Source organism: Amphiura filiformis, chromosome 7 (assembly GCF_039555335.1).
Source record: "Amphiura filiformis chromosome 7, Afil_fr2py, whole genome shotgun sequence".
Taxonomy (NCBI): domain Eukaryota; kingdom Metazoa; phylum Echinodermata; class Ophiuroidea; order Amphilepidida; family Amphiuridae; genus Amphiura; species Amphiura filiformis.
Window position 1 is genome coordinate 32,072,603 of NC_092634.1, and position 19,248 is coordinate 32,091,850.

Consider the following 19,248-nt stretch of genomic DNA (forward strand, 5'->3'; position numbering starts at 1 on the left):
AAGTAACGCCATAGGGATTACACGGCGACCGAGGTGGCGTACGGTTAACGTAAGGTTAGGGTATTGCGTTTTGTTCGTTTTCCATAGTGACGTATAGATTTATTGTCAGTTTGCCAGCAATAGTATGTATTTATTTCTTTTGAAAAATATATAACAATAAAATCTATTTAGTTTACTACAGAAATTTCACATCATTTACAAAATATAATGAATGTCTGATGTACACAACTTGATTTTAAATTGGCATTTCTTCAAACCCGATTTTCTCGAAAAGTTGTTTATTCGCGGCGCCCCACTATACGCCACTATGGAATACGGACGACGATTTAACATGTCCAGATGCTTCGTACTCAAGATCGCACACGAATCGGATTACCATTCCAATGATCATGAATCAACCATGCAGAAATGAGACTGCAGCAATCAGGTAATCATCTTGAGCAGACCAACCCACGTTTCAGGATATATGTCTTTAAAATTAAACATCGCTAGGCTCTACTGTCTCGGTCTTCAATGCTCCGAAGTTAAACAACCCGTCATGAATATGTACACGCCATTAAGATTAAACCCATGAGGAATAGTTCAAAAGAAGTCCAGTATCTAAACTCCTCAACAAAAGTTTGGAAAGTTTTTTCAAGCATCTATATCTCAAATTATTTGTAGCATGTTCATATCATGTTGCATATCAATGGAGAGCTAATTAATTCCTCTTTACAACGACACCATATTTGAAACAATCACCCTTTTCATGACTGAGTACACTTCTTGTGAATGTAGCAGGGATTCAAACAGAATGTGCCAAATTGACAATTATTATGTGTTCAAACAACACTAGTCCTCAATTTATCGGGTGGAAAAAACATACGCAACCACAACAGCCTGGCACCTCCTCCTTATGCTGCTCACCAGCCTGTTCACACGTTACTGTAGGATGGCATTCCATTCTTCAACCATGATTCGTCGCAGTTCGTTCAATATGGTTGCACAGTACGACCAAGTTTGTTCCCACAAGTGCTCCATCGAGTTGAGGTCTGGGCTGATAGCAGGCCATTCCATTCTCTCTACTTCCATATTCTGTCGGTAGTCGTTGATTACCCTGACACTGTGGGGGCGAGCGTCATCATCTTGGAGGATTACATTAGGTCCCAGATTGCAAAGATATGAGATTGCAGTTGATGCACAGAATATTGATGAATTTGGCACATTCTGTTTGAGACCCTACTACATTCACAAGACGTGTACTCAGCCGTAAAAAAGGTTGATGTGTTGTCATTATAAAGTGGAATAAATTAGCTCTCCATTGATATGCAACACGATATGAACATGCCACAAATAATTTGAAAGATAGATGTTTGAAAAAACTTTTGTTGAGGGGAGTAGTTCAAGGTAACATTATATCTTGTTATCATTTTTAGCTCGAAGCTAATAAACGGTATTCCAATTAACACCTTCTCTGATACTGCATAAAAGATTTGATCTCAAGGTGCCCCGTGCGATTCCTGCTACGTCATCCCACGCATCACGATATCGACCGCATACATTATTAGTTGGATTTGCTGGATCCAGTATAAGTGGGCTGAAACAAATAGATAAAACACAAATAATGTGAATTGGAAATATTTTGAAGCTGTGGAAAACATTTAAAGAAGAGTTTTTAAAAGAACCATTTCATATTATTCCCAAGAAATTTCAGGTGTATGGTGTATATATTTTCATCACGAACATTAAACTTCGACATGGTTTCCACATATTGCATACCTATGAATACCAGAAACAGTCCCTTTACAATCCGTGATATGCCTAATGCGATTCGCCGAGCGCGGAAAGCAACCATGACAAAAACAGCTTTGCAAGTGAAAAAGGGAATTCTTTGTATAATATAATTCTGATAGAGTTTTACAGTATACCGTATTGTGTACAATGGTAATAAAATATTTTCAAGTACAAAACTCAATTTGCTCATGTGTATGCTAACGCGAGTAAATGAAACGGGTGACAGCTAAATCAATTGCAGGCAGATACCAAAATATGAATAATGGGTTTCATATTTCTAAATACTTTTTAACAAAAAAAAAAAAAAATTGATCTGTTTTAGGGTTCACAAGTTTTAAGTTCTCCTCTTTTTAAAATAAATCAGAAAGTTTTACACGCAATTAAGAAATTATAAAACTCACACAATGGCTCATTATAGAAAAGATGCAGTTTTGATAGTTGCTCTGCGGTCCGTTCACCTCTCACAAATTATGCAAAAACAAACATGTGGATAGGTCAGGTACACTAACTTTTTTGAAATTTAAAGGACCACAGTACAACCTTCAACATTGCATAATTATTTTCATTAAAAACATGAGCCATTGTCACTGAACGCAAAGATGTGTGACATTGTAAATCGGACCAGTGTGTAAAATAAAATAGGCTACCAATAACTTTTATCACTTTTGAATTTAAAAAAATATCTTTAAAGTCTTAGGGGGAACATCAATAATGCGACTTTGACCTGCCAATATGTGGTTGTGGTGCCATTTTACTTCTTATATAATGGATATTGCTGGGTATTTCACTGCATTGGGTCACATACCTTCTCTTCCATTCGTCCTTCATGCTTGCAATTCCACGATTCGCCATCCTCTCATCATAATTCACAGTCCAAAAATGCTTCAAAGTAGAGAGTCTATAAGCAATAACTCTCATGACAGCTTTGAAACCTTGCAGACGATCAAACACTTTTGGTTCTCCCGCCATTTCCCAGGTATATATGGTAATTAGTTCCATTGGATACGATCTCGGCAACGTACGGGGATCAAGATCATACAGGGCTGGTTTTACGGTGTATTTGTTCCAGTATTTTACCATACGAATTAGGTCCTTAACTGCTGATGGCTTTTCTCTGATAAATTCCATTTGAAGTTTGACCAGACTTGCTGTGTAAAGTTCTCGCTCTCTGATGTTTCTGTCCAAAATTGACTCATATATTGCTGGTAAACCTGGTAAAAACAAATAGGGGAATCTGGTGAGTTTCATATCTGCAGAGTTTGACTTTTATTCGGTGTGTTTAGCATTTTATTCTTATTTTGAATCTACTATAGTAGATGTTATTGTCTGGCCAGGAGAGTGCCATATGTGGAATATAAGTGTTGCTAGTGATGCAGAATGGTGAAGCCCCAAAATTGGCACAGGTGCAGCTCTTGATATGCTTAACAAATTTGGATCGAGGGCAAAATTATATTCATTCCAAGATGGCGGGTAGGGGTCATCGAGTTTTCAATTTTGTTCAAATTTTGCCCCTGTAGAGGTCAAACCTTGACCTTTGACATTTTTTCTTATAACTTGAGAACCGTACATCGCAGATAGGTAAATTTTCCCTGTATAAAGTTCGATGACCTCTATGGCGGCCATATTGGACAACATATTTTTACCCCTCCCCCTAGAATTGTTCACCAGACTGAATACTACATCTGAGCCAAATTTCACACTTTTCACAAAACTTTAACAATGGTTTCACCATTCTGCAGCACTATGCATAATAATGCCCTCCTAGGCCAGTGGCTCGACCCGGTTAATCTCATTTTCTCCCTTTGTGGTCAGTTTGGCTGGACCAGTATACGCAAGGTCAGCCAAGTCATGCAAATTATATCCAGCCTACATGCCACCTATCCTTTTTCTGCTGGAGGTAAAGTTCTGGTTGATTTAATTTCAAATGGATATACTGCCAAAATTCTAAAACTTCATACAATCTAAGAGGAGAACCAACTCAAGTCATTCATGTGGATCCAAACTAATTTGACTGTAATTTCTAGATTTGTATATTTCACACACATGCTGTCGTATAGACGAATTTAATGAGCCAAGTGGTGGTCAGAATTAATTCGGCCATTACTGGGTCCCATCCGCAGCATACCAGACTGGTGTTGTGACTGCCCAATTGGGTGGATAAAAGCAGCTTAAATTCGATCTTATATTGTATTATGTTGTACACTGTCCTCATTATTTTGTCTATACGTGTAACACGGGTGATTGAATGCAGTTTAAGATCCTGGTCAAGGCTGCATCATTTAATATTGCAGGTGGGTGGGGCCCAGCAATGTCTGCCACATGGTGTTGTTCTGAGACTGATTGTAAAAGCAAGCACATACCTTCATAGCGTACGTTGTCCGCGGTTGGTATAAGGTCAACTTCCACTTCCATTCCTGATACAAGCAAACCAATTGTCAACATGAAGTTATTCTTCTCCTTAATGCTGACCAAATTGCTGTGGTTCCTGATGACGTTTTCAATATCACTGATGGTATCGGCTAATGAATCGATCACGTAATCATCAACATTAGAAACGTCTTTAAGATAGGGCACAGAATTGACTATGATCACGCAATCGACTTCAGTCACTCCTCTTAGCATTGTTCCTTTACCGAGTGATCCACACTATAACAAACAAATACATAAGTGTGTCTTAATCACGCAATATTGCAATCTTTGATTTTAGTAACTTTGCACATTTCTGATCTGTTTGTGTGTTTGCTTATTTGCATTGTCAAAACTTGAGATTAAACAAAAGAGCTTATTCGACAAAGAGCTATATGCTATTTCAGATTATAGGTTGTGTATTTTGTAAACATGGGAATCTGGTAATTCTGTACTCTTGGGTACAATATTCCATGTTATCAATGTTGTTTATAACATAGAGAAATTTCTAAACCTGAAATAATGAAATGAAGCCCAATATATTCTGCACAATTCGACACCTTATGTGTCAATAGCCCTTTGAATGTTGCCATGGCGATAATGTAAATCCTAAAAACTCAATTTCAGATAATTATTTGCCAAATTTGTATTTCAACAAAAAGGGTAGATCTGTCGACTTCCGAGTTTTGCAGGAACGAGTCACATAATGCTAATATTCCATAGAACATTAATTAGCTTTATCTGAAACCTGCCATATACCCCTCTGGAAGAGTTAAGAAATGACTTCCACAGAGTGAGTATGTTTTTAATTTGAATTGCAAAATAGGGTTAATTATTTTGAAATCCCTGTAATATGGCTTTACCTATTTATTCCACAACTGGAGTGAGTATTTTAAATGGAATTAAGTTACCCATATGACTATTCTATTTGAAACCCATTTCCTCTGTGCAAGACTTGGGGAGTATGGATTACAAATAGCCCATTATACATTTTATACCTACCGATATGATCCAAAACTAACTACAAATCGTCGTCTGCTTTACATACTGTCGTATCTCTAAAGGCTGCCTTTTGTGATTTTTGTATAATTGTCATCTAATTGTGATGAGATGCATTGTAAAAATTAACTTTATATATTAATGTTGTCGTATTATCACATTACAATCTCATGTCCATTCGCAAAAGAAAGAAGCATGCTGAAATATACAATAACAATATGAAATGTAACATTGATAATAAAAATCACACAAGGCAGCCTTTTGAGATACGACAGTATGTAATGCAGACGACGAAATGCTTGAATCTACCATGTATTATACATAATACTGTTGTTGAATTTTTTATGAATTACCTTCACTGCTTTAACATTTCGCCTTAAATGCTGATTTAAAGTTCGTATGACTTTATCAATCGCTTTACTACACTTTTCTTTAAAGTTTGTAATACCATACGGATGCTCCACAATCGCTCTATAATACCACGAAATAAACTCATTTGGATCCAGTATCCATGGTTCGTCTTCTGAAAGGTTAGCGCTACGCGATTCGAACTGGTAATCGGTCGCTGAAAGACGGTCTCCACGACAGCTATAGGGGTAAAATCTGAACTGTCTTGCAGAGTTTATGTTCGTATCTTGTGTAGACGAAGAAGTCCTCGATGATGACGATGGTGCTGCTGGTTCTTCCGTGAAAGCTTCTTCAGAAGAACTGAATCCAGCATCTTCAGTTTCACTTGGTGATGGTGATCTACCATGGCGACTATCTCGTACTGTTGAGCTTTGCTGATGGCTTGAATTTCTAGAGAAGAGCAGCTTATAAAGCGCCAGCAATATAGCCCATAATACATTGATTATTAATGTAAAAAATGATGCCAAAACACTGCATTCAAATATCAGAACAGCTGCATCAAGAGCTAAAGCGACGAAATGTTCACACAATTCTAGAAAAGATATAAAGACATTTTGAACACTTGTGATAAACATGATGATAATGTTGATTAGCTTCTCGCGACAAAGTTCGACAAACTATATATTTTCAGGATTCATTATCAGCCTGCATTTCCACTTAGTTTGCGCAACATGTTTATGTGACTGAGATTGCCTGCGTTTATGATAACAGTATGTTTTAAACGATCCATCCTGTAACCCCATGAACTTCCACGTAAAATGAGGCACACTGCAGTACATGAACAGTCGTCTGAAGATTACAAATTCACACGAGAGAGCGGGCAAGAGACGCTATTAGCTGCTATTGCTATCTTGACAACTATATTTGTCGATTAAAAATGTCATACTTTTCATGTGTATCATGAAGAATTCCCTTGTGTTTCACTAATTCCACAATTCCATAATTGGTAACAACTAGACCCTAAACTCGTAATGTGGTAGATCTAGGTATACGTGTATAAAAAGTGTAAAGAAACATCAAGACGTACAAGTAAGCATGACGATTGCGCAGGTCACCACGCAGTATGTTGGGTGCTCGCGCTCCAGACTGTCTAGATATGACTCATTATGAATGGGGACTTCCCTATTCTCACAGATCTTCAATTTGTTTAAAAAGTCTATGGAATAAATGAGTAAATAAATAAATAAATAAATAAATAAATAAATAAATAAATAAATAAATAAATAAATAAATAAATAAATAAATAAATAAATAAATAAATAAATAAATAAATAAATAAATAAATAAATAAATAAATGGTATGATTTATACAGTTAATTATACGCAATACAAAAATGTAAGTAGGTCGAAAAAAATACAAAATAGAAATGTAAAGATAAAATGCTCGATTTTGGCAGTTTTTAAAAATAAATGTTATAAAAATAGGAATTTGTCATCATAAATGGTCACTAGAGCGTAAAAGTAAACATTTTACAAAGTTAGACATCATGGGGCTATAATGTGGAATATAAGACATATCGGCTGATATTTGGTAAACCGGTAAAGCTGTGAAAAACGCTGTTCACAAGATTGAAATTATTACATTTACCTCTGTATGACCTTTAATCATTTTCTGAGCATGATGTGTTTTGACATTTTTTGGATATTTTAGCGCCTTCAGAAGACTTATAACTTTGGTTGCAAACTTTGATCACAAAAGTGGAAATCTTCCTGTTTGAAGAGTCTCTGTGGTGGAAATTGATTGCTACCCATATGATATTGTACCATTTTCTGCTATTAAATCCCTGAGGCTTAGCCCGCTTCCTTTAAATGCAAAAATCTCAATTTTGATGTTGGTAAAGTGGGGGATAAGGCTGTGTCAATCAGGCTATTCGCCTTCAATTCTCACTTGTACAAATAAACGTACAATAAAAGAAACAACGTAAATATTTTTTTTTTAAAAAAAAAAACAATTTTCTTCAAGAAGTAGTTGTCCTGGCCTTTTTTTTTTAAATCAGACTACAACAAGACAACCCATCGTTTTTACTGTTTGTTCTTTGTTTAAATATATATGTACGGGTGGATTAAAAATTTCCCTTTCTGGTTAAATCAACGGAGCTTCGGAATGGAAAGGTCAAATTCAAAAACATTTTGAAAACTGTATTCGCTGTAGAAGTGACGTAATGATCGGATTAACTCCCATAGCAATAGATGAATACAATTTTTGACTATATCGCCCTGCATTACAACGTTTACGCGGTACCTATTAATATCATGCCGTTCACCAGCACCTGTAAGATTAGTATCTTTGAAAAAAGAGTGGTATCGTATTCAATCTATGATACGCTGGCGAAGTGACGTAATAAATCGGATTAACTACCATAGCGATAGGTGAAAACAATTTTGAATATACCGCGCTGCACTACAAGCAGGTTGCACTCATCACCTGTGTGTGTCTGAAATCATAGACTGAATGCAATACCAGTCTTTTCAAAGATACGAATCTTACAAGTGCGAGTGATCAGCATGATTATGTTTCAATGCGGAGGTACCGCGTGAACGTACCAGTGCAGCGCGGTATATTCAAAAATTGTTTTCACCTATTGCTATAGTAGTTGATCCGATTATAACATCACTTCGCCAGCGTATTGCAGACATACACAGGTGATGAGTGGAACCTGCTTGCAGTGCAGAGCGATATAGTCAAAATTGCATTCATCTATTGCTATGATAGTTAATCCGATTTATTACGTCACTTCTACAGCGAATAATCAGTCACTTTTAATTAATTAAAGTCAAGCAGAAACATTTCCCTGCGCGGGCCATTTTAGTTCTAAAAATATTTTTCGAGATACAGTGTAGTTCTTTCAAACCATGTACAATAAGTTTAAAAGAATTGGATTTAGAGTAGGAGGTTTGAAATTGGTAGGTAATATACAAAACTTAATTTCGGCAAACAATGTAAGTTGTGCCATTTTATCGTAGTAACACTTTTACCGTTTAAAACAGATGAACACGTTTTTTAATTTCTATAAAGCGTTATAATTATTATTGTGATGTATCAAATTGTTATTGTGAATTATTTCTCTTCAACGTTCATTAATCTTTCTACTACTTTGCAGTTCAACTACATATTTTAATAAATATATTAAATGGATACTACAACAACTCTTCTTATATACCTGTGACAAATCTGTGCCCCTCTCGACCTGCCAAAATCGCTTGACCCCCCCCCCCCTTTCGACCTGCCAAAAATGTTTGCCCCCCCCTTTTTGGACTGCCAAAAATCTTTGCCGCCGCCCTCCCCCCTATAATTCACCACCCGGGGTACATATAATTATTGCACCACCCCTAATAGATGCGGTTATTAAATGATGGGCGGGGTTAAATGTATTTTCTTACGGAGCTATCAGCTGTTGAACAAAAGTTGTTCAGCGATTGTATAACAATATCGCATTGATCGATTGGTTATTCAGGCGTTTCATTGAAGAATGAAAGTGATCACTTTTGATTCACTTTACGCTTGGCGGTCGCCCTGGACAGACCTGTTGTGCTTTTATCTAGATTTGCATCTAGATTTCGCGGTTTTCTTAGTTCTAAAAAATAGTTCATGCCCTTTGTAGTCTATATAGCATGTGCCCACTTCATAATCTAATTCACTATGGTAGTAGTTTCCACGCTTTTGGATGAGTTTATATCAACAGAATTCTTCTAGCTGGCTGGAAATTACAGCACATTGGCATTGCTCAAGAGAACAGTAGGCCTAACGCAAGTGGCGCTGACAGACAGACACGTGTTTTGAAGCGGTTTCGCAGGTAAATGGTTGGATGACCATTAATAGTGGTAAGCTCACCAATGATACGTCTATGCAATGGCGATGGTAAGCAGGGAGGCAAGTTCTATCCTTTCTCCGGTTTTTCTTTCTCCATGTTGGACAGCTTTTTGTACGAGGAACTAGCCAGGTTAGTAAATTTTATTCATGTACAGCTTAAAATAATTCCGTCGGTGATCGGAATTTTGATTAATAATTCAAAGACGTGGATGTCATTTATACACTGATAACCGAATGGAGAGTTCATTACAGGAGCGTATTAGTAGCTGCCTGAAGTCAAACTTAATGGCAATATTGCACCGATATCTGTATATGTCGGGTGAAATGAAGGAGCGTATCAATAGCTGCCTGAAGCCAAAATATGGCATCATTGTTGTCAGCATTCCGGGTTATACATTATTAATATGATTACAGGATATTCATTTCAAAGTAGAAGTCAAAATATACATTAGCGTTTTTGCAGTTTTTGTAGATTCTAGATTTGTTATCACTGATAATAACATTAATAATAATTTGGAAATAGCGTAATTTCAACCATCAGATTTTTATCACAGAATACCTCAACCTGGAGCAGTCGGAAGTCCCGGGGTTTTCGTTGTTACGAGGTAGAAATATTTGGTTTGTGCAGTTTGAGCGCAGTTATAATCAACCCCGATAATAAAAGGGTGGTTGAGATGAGTTGTTGATATTCAGATTTTGCCTAAAGATTTTGACTCCAATTTCGTGGTGTCAGAGTTTGAGTAAAACATGTTTAAGAGCAATAATCCCGCAATTACATGCAGATGCAGTTTTTAAGAAGATAGCCTACATCTAAGCAAACTGATTTTGGTGAACAGAAGGATTGGTAAAAACAGGTTTAAAAGAGGAATTGTGCCAACATTCAGAGGTCATTAATTTTGATATTCTTTTTTTTTCATATTGAGGAACTCAATCATGAGTTTCCGATTGGATAGGGGAATAATGTCAACTGGCTATGATTGCCATTATATTCCAAAATGTATTGTTTTATTTCTAATGTTTCAGAGATCGAGCTAAAGAGCAAGATTTTAGCTTTCGATAAGTATTCAGATGTCGGTTCAAAATGTATAAAGAAACAAATAAGCGCAAGTGCGTGAAATGCCAAATCTTTTAAGATCGTTTTCTTGATTCATTTCATTTTCTCGAGCTTAAAGTGGTCAATGTATTAATATTGATTACAAGCAGGGTTGTCGTCTAGTCTTGTCAGCAAGACTTCAGGCTTTATCATAAACATAATGACATCTACGGACCCGATCAGATAATGTCATAAAGATAAATAAAGATTACTGAGTTACAGTTACTGGAAATAGGTTGTAGTCATTTTTTAGAATAAGCTTCCAAAATATGCAATTTGTTTTGTCGGGTTATCAGAATTCCGTCACATTGGCATAAAGTCTCAATATTAACAGTTATTGAGTTTTAATGAGAATCTTTAAGCTCAATAAGTTATGTATCATTCTTTTTATATTGATTTGATAAAATTGATAGCATTGCGAATATAATATCAGGCTTCTTTATGTTAACGGTTTTTGTTTGGGATCTCATATCTGCATAAATTACGTTTGTCAAAGTTATCATCATTGGTTAAGTTCCGGAGAATTTAAGGATTGCTCCTCGAGTTTGGTGGAGCCCCGTATAGATTACTTCTCCACTGGGAAGAGTTCAAAATGTTGAGATTGTTAAGATTATATGTTTCTTTGTTTTTCTAAATTCCCCGCGAAGAGATTGTAGATGGATATAAACGAGACGTAGGATTTAGGTAATTGAGCATTGAACAGCTAGTGGTGAGTTTTCTTTCGCGTAAGGATTCTGATTTTGGTTTTCACAGGGTAGAGTAGATTCAATGTTCTTCTATGAAGATGAGAATTATGCTTGTCGTATTCTTTTACGTCAAGAGGGAGTAAGGCTGAGTTACATTCCTTCAGGTGCATTCCCTGGTTTCCAGAGCTGGTGAGTGTAGGTGATGCCTGCATAGCTATCTGGTAATCTGTTACAATTAGGCTTTTCAGTCTAGTTTGCATAGCATAGCCTAATATCTGTGCTTTGGGCTAAGTGCGGTCCCGTCATTAATGTCATACATAAGTTAAGGGCAATCTTGGTTAAGGGAGAAATGGAAGTTTTTTCTTTCAAGCGCAGTTACGCGGTGGCCCGTTTCCGTTTAGTATAGCACATAATGTAGTAGTTCGGATTAAGACAGAACGGACAATGATGCTGGTTTCACTGGATATAAATATCACGAATGTGTTTCTAAGAGGAAACATGAGCGCAAAATCAGAATTATTGAAAAGGTGTTCACGTATGCCTTTCCAGGTATATTCGGTAATGGTTCTCTTTTTGAGACTGCCTATATTAATATAATATGAATGAAACATCGGGTTTTCTGAAGCTAATTGAGTTCCAGAAAGGAGTTGGAGTGAAATAATGATTTTTTTAGGAAAATTCGGTAATTAGTTATTATGGAACGAGAAGCGTTGATAATGGTAACCAAGTTGAGGTCTTAAGAGGAGCCAGAGAAATGGGTCGGGCATACTTGATAATATGCAAGGGTAAAGTTAATTGTCAACGAAACAGGGAGCTAGCGGACAGTGTAATTATGTCCACTGAATTTAAATTTGAATTTAAATGCTATGAAGCTGAACCAGAGGGTAGAACATGATTCGAAAGCGGATTTAAAAGTTCATTGGCAGAATATTGGCTGTAAATGCCATGAGTGCGACCCAAAAGGAAACAGAGGGTATTATAAGAGTCTGAATGGACAGCGGGATTAATAGTCCATTGGCTGTACACGCCATGATTGTGTTCCTAAGAGGAACCAGAGCGTAATTATGAGTTATGGAAAGTACATTGGACTTATAAAAACTGGCACTGGACGCCACGTATAGTAGTGCCTAAGAGGAAATAGAGCGTAAATATGAGATTCTGGTAGTTTCATCCACTGGCTGAGAATGCCCCGAATACGTGTGTTCCTAAGAGGAACCAGAGCGCAATGAGTACTTAAATGGAAAGAGGAATTTCCATTGCTGAGGTATGAATGAATGAGTTCCTAAGAGGAACCAGAGCTTAATCATGAGTAATGATTTTCTGATCAGACAGCATAATTAAGTTTATTGGCTACGAATGGCATGAATGTGTTCATGAGATGAACCAAAGCTTAATCGTGAGTTACTGATTGGTAAGCGCAATTATGTCTATTGGCTACGAAGGTCATGAACGAGTTCCTAAGAGGAACCACGGTGTAACGGTCTTTATAAATTCGTTACAAAATGGAAATAGTTATTGTTCGGGATGTTTTCTAAGAGACGTCTACAGAGCATGTATACTTATCGTAATCGATATATAAGGAATAATGAAATTTATACTCCGAGTGAGAGTAGATAGAGCAAAGTAAAAGCCAGAAATATTTAAAATTTGCTTATGTTATAGCAAGCGTTTTTAATCAAAGACGTGTTCCAAAGAGTAGCCAGAGCTTAACACAGGAATTTGATAATTAGTGATCATTCTGCAAAAAAAAAAAAAAAAGAAACAAGATATAAAAATATCATTTTGTAAGCGCACAAAGATGCCTAGTGTTGAGAAGATAATCATAAATACGCCTAATATCAGCTGAAGGCCGGTCATATTATATATAGGCCTATACATTATTAGCAAGTCAAGGCGCAATCCAAAATTGATATAGCAGCAGGAGGTTTAAGATTGTCGGCCAGAAATCTAACGATTCAGAGATCAATAGATATTTAAAGACGAATATACTGGCATTCAGGCATCAATATGCACGCTGTGATTTCAACTAGTCAACAAATCCGCTACTAAGCTGTTCCCCATTTCGGTTTCGTATTCTGTTGCAGCTATTCGCAATGACTTCACCTAGCTGTGCGAATTTCGAAAAAAAATTATTATTCTCTTGAGTAGACTGATCGTGTCTTTCCTTTTTTTGTCGTTACCGTTCCGGCCATCCGAGTCATATTAATAACACTTCGAGAACTTAGCCCTAAATCATCAGTGTTCTACGCATTAAAATATGGCAATTGGCATTATGATGTTGATATCTTTAATACTAAGCTTTTAATAAGCCATGAGATTTCAAGCAGTGTTTTTGGCTTGGAAATTGGTTTGCTAAAGAGCATCCGGCAAAAATTTCATGGAGATGAATAGCATTCGTATAATGCCTTCGGACGTTTTGATTTTAGCAGGTTTCTTCAGCGGAATTTAAGCTTTGAAGAGATGCGGTATTCAGATTTTTAATGATGCTCTTCACAATTGCAGAGAGTAGCAAATAAGGTTTTAAGTAGGCAAGGATTTAATTCTTCAGATCAATTAAGCTTTTGCGGGTTCTCATTCATAAATATATTTTTGAGGTAGTAATGTTATATAAAGGAACACACGTGTAGGCCTATTTAGAAAGCTATAGGCTAGTTGCTATATATATATACATTATTGCATGCTGCATGCCCACGCTGGAATTTTGAAGGATTTTTTCCTATAGTAATAGCTCAAGATCTGGAGGAATATGATTATGCGGCGGCCCAGTCAGGTTGTGAAGTAGCAAAGTGTTTGCTTTCACAATATGCCAAAGATACGGTTGTGTTGAAGATATTCTTCAAGCTCGTATACGTGATTAGGCCTACATGGATTAATGTCTTGTATCAGATCATGTAGAAGTTTTCTCTTTAAAATGAGACCAGTTGCGATTTCACTATTTGCTTTAACATTTAGAGAATTGTTTAATCGGTTTCACGGTTCAATGTAGGGCCTTTGCATATTTATAGTAAATTGAGCCCTTTTCTCGATAAGCCCGTTCTTTGGTCTTTACGGGAGGAGCTGCTGCGACAAGGCGTCATATCCCATGTGAATGTTGTTTTTGTGTGTATTTATTATGTTTAGGGAAACAGCGGCAGCGCGTATGAAAATGTTTTATTCGCGTTTAAGCGTAGCGCATTTAGCGAATAAATGTATTTTCTTACGGAGCTATCAGCTGTTGAACAAAAGTTGTTCAGCGATTGTATAACAATATCGCATTGATCGATTGGTTATTCAGGCGTTTCATTGAAGAATGAAAGTGATCACTTTTGATTCACTTTACGCTTGGCGGTCGCCCTGGACAGACCTGTAAATTGTCAAGATTTCAAGAGAAAAAGGTTAGATTTTGTTTTTAAGAATGCTTTTTCCTAGTTTGGAGTTTGTTGGTAAATTGATCTAATTTTTCTCTTGGTCTGGTAAGTAGGCTTAAGAGTAGGTTTTTTTCCTGGAATTAGTACAGCCAGGACATACCGGTAGATTTTCCAGATCCCAACAGAACGAGGTTCGGTTTTGTTTTTAACATGTTTAAGAACGCGTTTCTCAATGTCGTGTTCGTCGGTTAAGCTAGCATAATTTTATCTTTGGTCCGGTACCGTACGCAGGCCTAAGGATAGGCTTTTAGTATGTATCACGTAATTCAGCACAACACCAAGTCCAGAGCTGCTGCGACAAGGCGTCATATCCCATGTGAATGTTGTTTTTGTGTGTATTTATTATGTTTAGGGAAACAGCGGCAGCGCGTATGAAAATGTTTTATTCGCGTTTAAGCGTAGCGCATTTAGCGAATAACAATCATATTTAACTCCCTTGGTTCAGGTCACTGTTTATTATAATAAGAGTGCGCTGCTGGGGGTAGAGAACGAATCTAGAAGGACTGTTGAGTCCTTCTGGAAGGACTAACCTTGTATTATACATATCGTCGCTGGGCGGGAAAAAACCTCATATGTAATTCCAAGGTCAAATGCAAAACCTCATATGTAAAAGGTGGGCCCCAATTACAAAACCACATGTGTCAACTTGAAGAAAATGTCCCAACACACCTTCTGGTGTTTCCCTTTTAACTGTCAAGTGCATTAGTGTTTGTAAATAACCAAAAGAGCAACACCATGTTCTATGTAAATCCTGTTAATGTTTAACTGTTTTTTGCGTCTCACACAAAATGGCGAAATCGTTACATATGAGGTTTTCCGTCCCAGCGATCATATACCATTTTTGAGTTTTTTATGAATTACCTTAACTGCTTTAACGTTCCGCCTTAAATGCTGATTCATAGTTCGTGTGACTTTATCAATCGCTTTACTGCACTTTTCTTTAAAGTTTGTTATCCCATACGGATGCTCCACAATCGCTCTATAATACCACGGAATAAACTGATTTGGATCCAGTATCCATGGTTCGTCTTCTGAAAGGTTGGCGCTACGCGATTCGAACTGGTGATCGGTCGCTGAAAGACGGTCTCCACGACAGCTATAGGGGTAAAATCTGAGCTGTCTTGCACAGTTGATGTTCGTATCTTGTGTAGACGACAAAGTCCTTGATGATGACGATGGTGCTGCTGGTTCTTCTGTGAAAGCTTCTTCAGAAGAACTGAATCCAGCATCTTCAGTTTCACTGGTCCTATTTGGTGATCTACCGTGACGGGTATCTCGTGCTGATGAGCTCGGCTGATGGCTTGAATTTCTAGAGAACAGCAGTTTATAAGGCGCCAGCAATATTTTCCATAATACATTGATTATTAATGTAAAAAATAATGCACAAACACTGATTATGCATATAAAGGATAATGCCAAAACACTGCATTGAAATATTAGAACAGCTGCGTCTACAGCTAAAACGACGAAATGTTTACACAATTCTAGAAAAGATACAAAGATATTTTGAACACTTGTGATAAACATGATGATAATGTTGATCAGCTTCTCGTGACAAACTATATATTTCCAGGAATATACATGTTTTTATACAAGTCATCACTTCAGCCTGCATTTCCACCAAGTATTAGTTTGTACAACATGCTTCTGAGATTACTTGCATTGATGAAAACAAGATGTTTTACCAATTACCATATACACACTATACGATCCGGTATCAACCCCTTGAACTGCCACTTGCTGAACAGTTGTCTGCTTGCAAATTTACAGAGCGGGCGAGATAGAGATATTAGAGCTATTATTCCTTAAGCTTCCATACAGCCCTATCTTTAAAAAAAATTGTCGATTAATAATGTCATACTTCTGTGTATCATGATGATTGTGTTTTTCGAATTCCACAGTTACCTATAAATAACTAGACCCTAAACTCGCAATGCGATAGAGCAAGGTATACATGTACATGTATTTAAACATGTTAAAAGAAAAAAAACACGAAGACGTATACTAATAAACATGACGAATGCGCAGGTCACCACGCAGTATGTTGGGTGCTCGAGCTCCAGGCTGTCTGGATGTGACTCATTATGAATGGGGACTTCCCTATTCTCATGCAATATGTAAACACAGATTTTCAAATTGTTTATAAAGTCTATGAAATAAATAAATAAATAAATAAATAAATAAATAAATAAAGAAAGAAATAAAGAAATAAAGAAAGAAAGAAAGAAAGAAAGAAAGAAATAAAGAAATAAAGAAATAAAGAAAGAAATAAAGAAATAAAGAAATAAAGAAATAAAGAAATAAAGAAAGAAAGAAAGAAAGAAAGAAAGAAAGAAAGAAAGAAAGAAAGAAAGAAAGAAAGAAAGAAAGAAAGAAAGAAAGAAAGAAAGAAAGAAAGAAAGAAAGAAAGAAAGAAAGAAAGAAAGAAAGAAAGAAAGAAAGAAAGAAAGAAAGAAAGAAAGAAAGAAAGAAAGAAAGAAAGAAAGAAAGAAAGAAAGAAAGAAAGAAAGAAAGAAAGAAAGAAAGAAAGAAAGAAAGAAAGAAAGAAAGAAAGAAAGAAAGAAAGAAAGAAAGAAAGAAAGAAAGAAAGAAAGAAAGAAAGAAAGAAAGAAAGAAAGAAAGAAAGAAAGAAAGAAAAGAAAGAAATTTCACAGAATACCCTCACTTACGATCATTGGGTATACCGATCATCCGTCTGATACCCAATGATCGTATAAGTGAGGGTATTCCCTGAAATTATTTAAGGTTGCCTTAAGGGATCTAAAATGAGCGTTTATTGCGTTTCAATAGTATTTTTTGTGGCACATGAGAGCACCTCAGACCTATTGAATTGTATTCTGAATACGAAGCATGTCTTTCTGATATCAAATAATTTTCATTTTTTGAAAATCACAATATAATACGAATTTTATGACAAATTATAAAAATTTGATATTTTTCGAATTTTGATATAACAGTCCTCGAAGTAAATTATATAAATCTAATGATATATTCTTAAAGTGTATGTAGCAGGGAGGAAAAGCCGACAGTCAATTGAAAATTTTGACCTTTCATATTGAAGATATGAATTTTTTCCCAAAAGACCTAATTTTTTGTGTGTTTTGGGAAAAAATCCATATCTTCAATACGAAAGGTCAAAATTTTCAATTGATCGTCGGCTTTTCAACCCACCTACATACACTTTAAGTATAAATCATCAGATTTATAAAGTTTACTTCAAGTACTGTTAAATATCAAAAAATCAATTTTTAATGATTTGCCATAAAATGTGTATTAAATTGCGAATTTCAAAAATTCAAAATTATTTGATATCAAAATGACATTCTTCGTATTCAGAATGCAATTCGATATGTCTGATGTGCTCTAATGTCCCAAAATAAATACTGTCCAAACGTTCATACCCCAGCCCTTAACAGAGGTTTATACTTTGTTTCTTAGCTCACCTGTAATGGGTTTGAGCACTGTTAATTCCAAAGTTAGTCACTTGTAAAGTAAACTTGTTATATAAATAAATATATTAATAAATAAAATTAATAAATAGTTAGGGGCCCTAATTATTAACTAAATGGTCTGTTTTATAGTTAATACGCCCGGTAAAAATGTGAAGAGTGAGAAGACGCTTACATTCTTTATTACACTGTTTTGTCGATTAAATCGTTTCTTATGTCGAAAACAAAATACAAGACAGAAAGGTAAACAAAGAATGCACCACGGTTTTTTGGCATTTTTAAAAAAACGATTGTGGCTAATTTTTTTTAAATAGGATTTTTCATCATAAAATGACCACTACCCAGCAAACACAAAACGTTTTCGACATCATTCGCAAAAGGTTATAAAAGGTTGTCAGAAAACATTTAAATGTCGGGTTATATAAAGGATATATTAAGAGTATAAAACGTTTTCATAACCTTAAAAAACATTTTTTGATAATCTACTGCTCAGTAAACAAAAAAAATTTACAGAAAACGTTTAAATGTCGGGTTATATAAAGTGTATAAAAACGTTTTAATAACATTCCAAAAACATTCTTGAAAAATTCATCCAAAACATTCTAAACAGAATGTTATTTTGGGGTTGAAAAAATATTTTGCGACAAAATTTTGCCCAAAATATTTTCAATAACGTTTTAAACACGTTTTCATGACCTTTATATAACCCGACATTTAAATGTTTGAAAAAAACATTTTAAGACTATTTCTGTGTTTGCTGGGTTCAAATATGTTAACATAATGTTGTTTAAGTATTGACACAATATTTGGCAAAAATGTTTGCAAAAATAGTTTACAATAACATTTTTTGAAAATATTGTTGCAGTGTGTTTTCATACAGAACGTTTTAAAACGTTATCATGACCTTACCCGACATTTTTATGTTATTAAAACGTTTTTACCTAAACCAAAAGCCAAAATATAACTACTAATAAAAATAATCATTTTTCAAAAATAGATATAAAGGGTACAATGTGGAATATAAGACATATCGGCTATACTTAATGAACTTTCGCATCACACTATAAGAGAGTGCAATACTACAGTCTATTCATGTGTTTTACTTTCATGGTCTATGGTACTGCAAAATTCTTGATTTAATATGTGGTGTTTGTCAGTCATGTTTGACGTTTGGGAGAATGGATAGCTTAGCTACTGTTTTATAGGTAGTGTTAGG

At 35.7% G+C, this 19,248-nt stretch overlaps 2 protein-coding genes across 3 annotated transcripts in view; both read right to left on the reverse strand.

Annotated features, from left to right (window-relative positions):
- LOC140157803 (2'-5'-oligoadenylate synthase 2-like) overlaps positions 1-19,248 on the reverse strand; it is a 32,770-nt gene that overhangs the window by 9,287 nt on the left and 4,235 nt on the right. The gene's annotated exons all lie outside the window — the stretch shown is intronic.
- On the reverse strand, positions 331-16,260 carry LOC140157027 (2'-5'-oligoadenylate synthase 1A-like). Of its 2 annotated transcripts, none has more exons than XM_072180088.1 (4): positions 15,445-16,260; positions 4,134-4,419; positions 2,579-2,984; positions 331-1,576 (listed from the first exon to the last, which is right to left on the reverse strand). In XM_072180088.1, the coding sequence occupies exons 1-4, from the start codon at positions 16,108-16,110 to the stop codon at positions 1,423-1,425; spliced, it is 1,512 nt and encodes a 503-aa protein (XP_072036189.1). In that variant the 5' UTR covers positions 16,111-16,260; the 3' UTR covers positions 331-1,422. The 2 variants fall into 2 exon arrangements, with proteins under 2 accessions (XP_072036189.1, XP_072036190.1); XM_072180089.1 differs by lacking the exon at positions 15,445-16,260 and adding an exon at positions 5,532-6,643.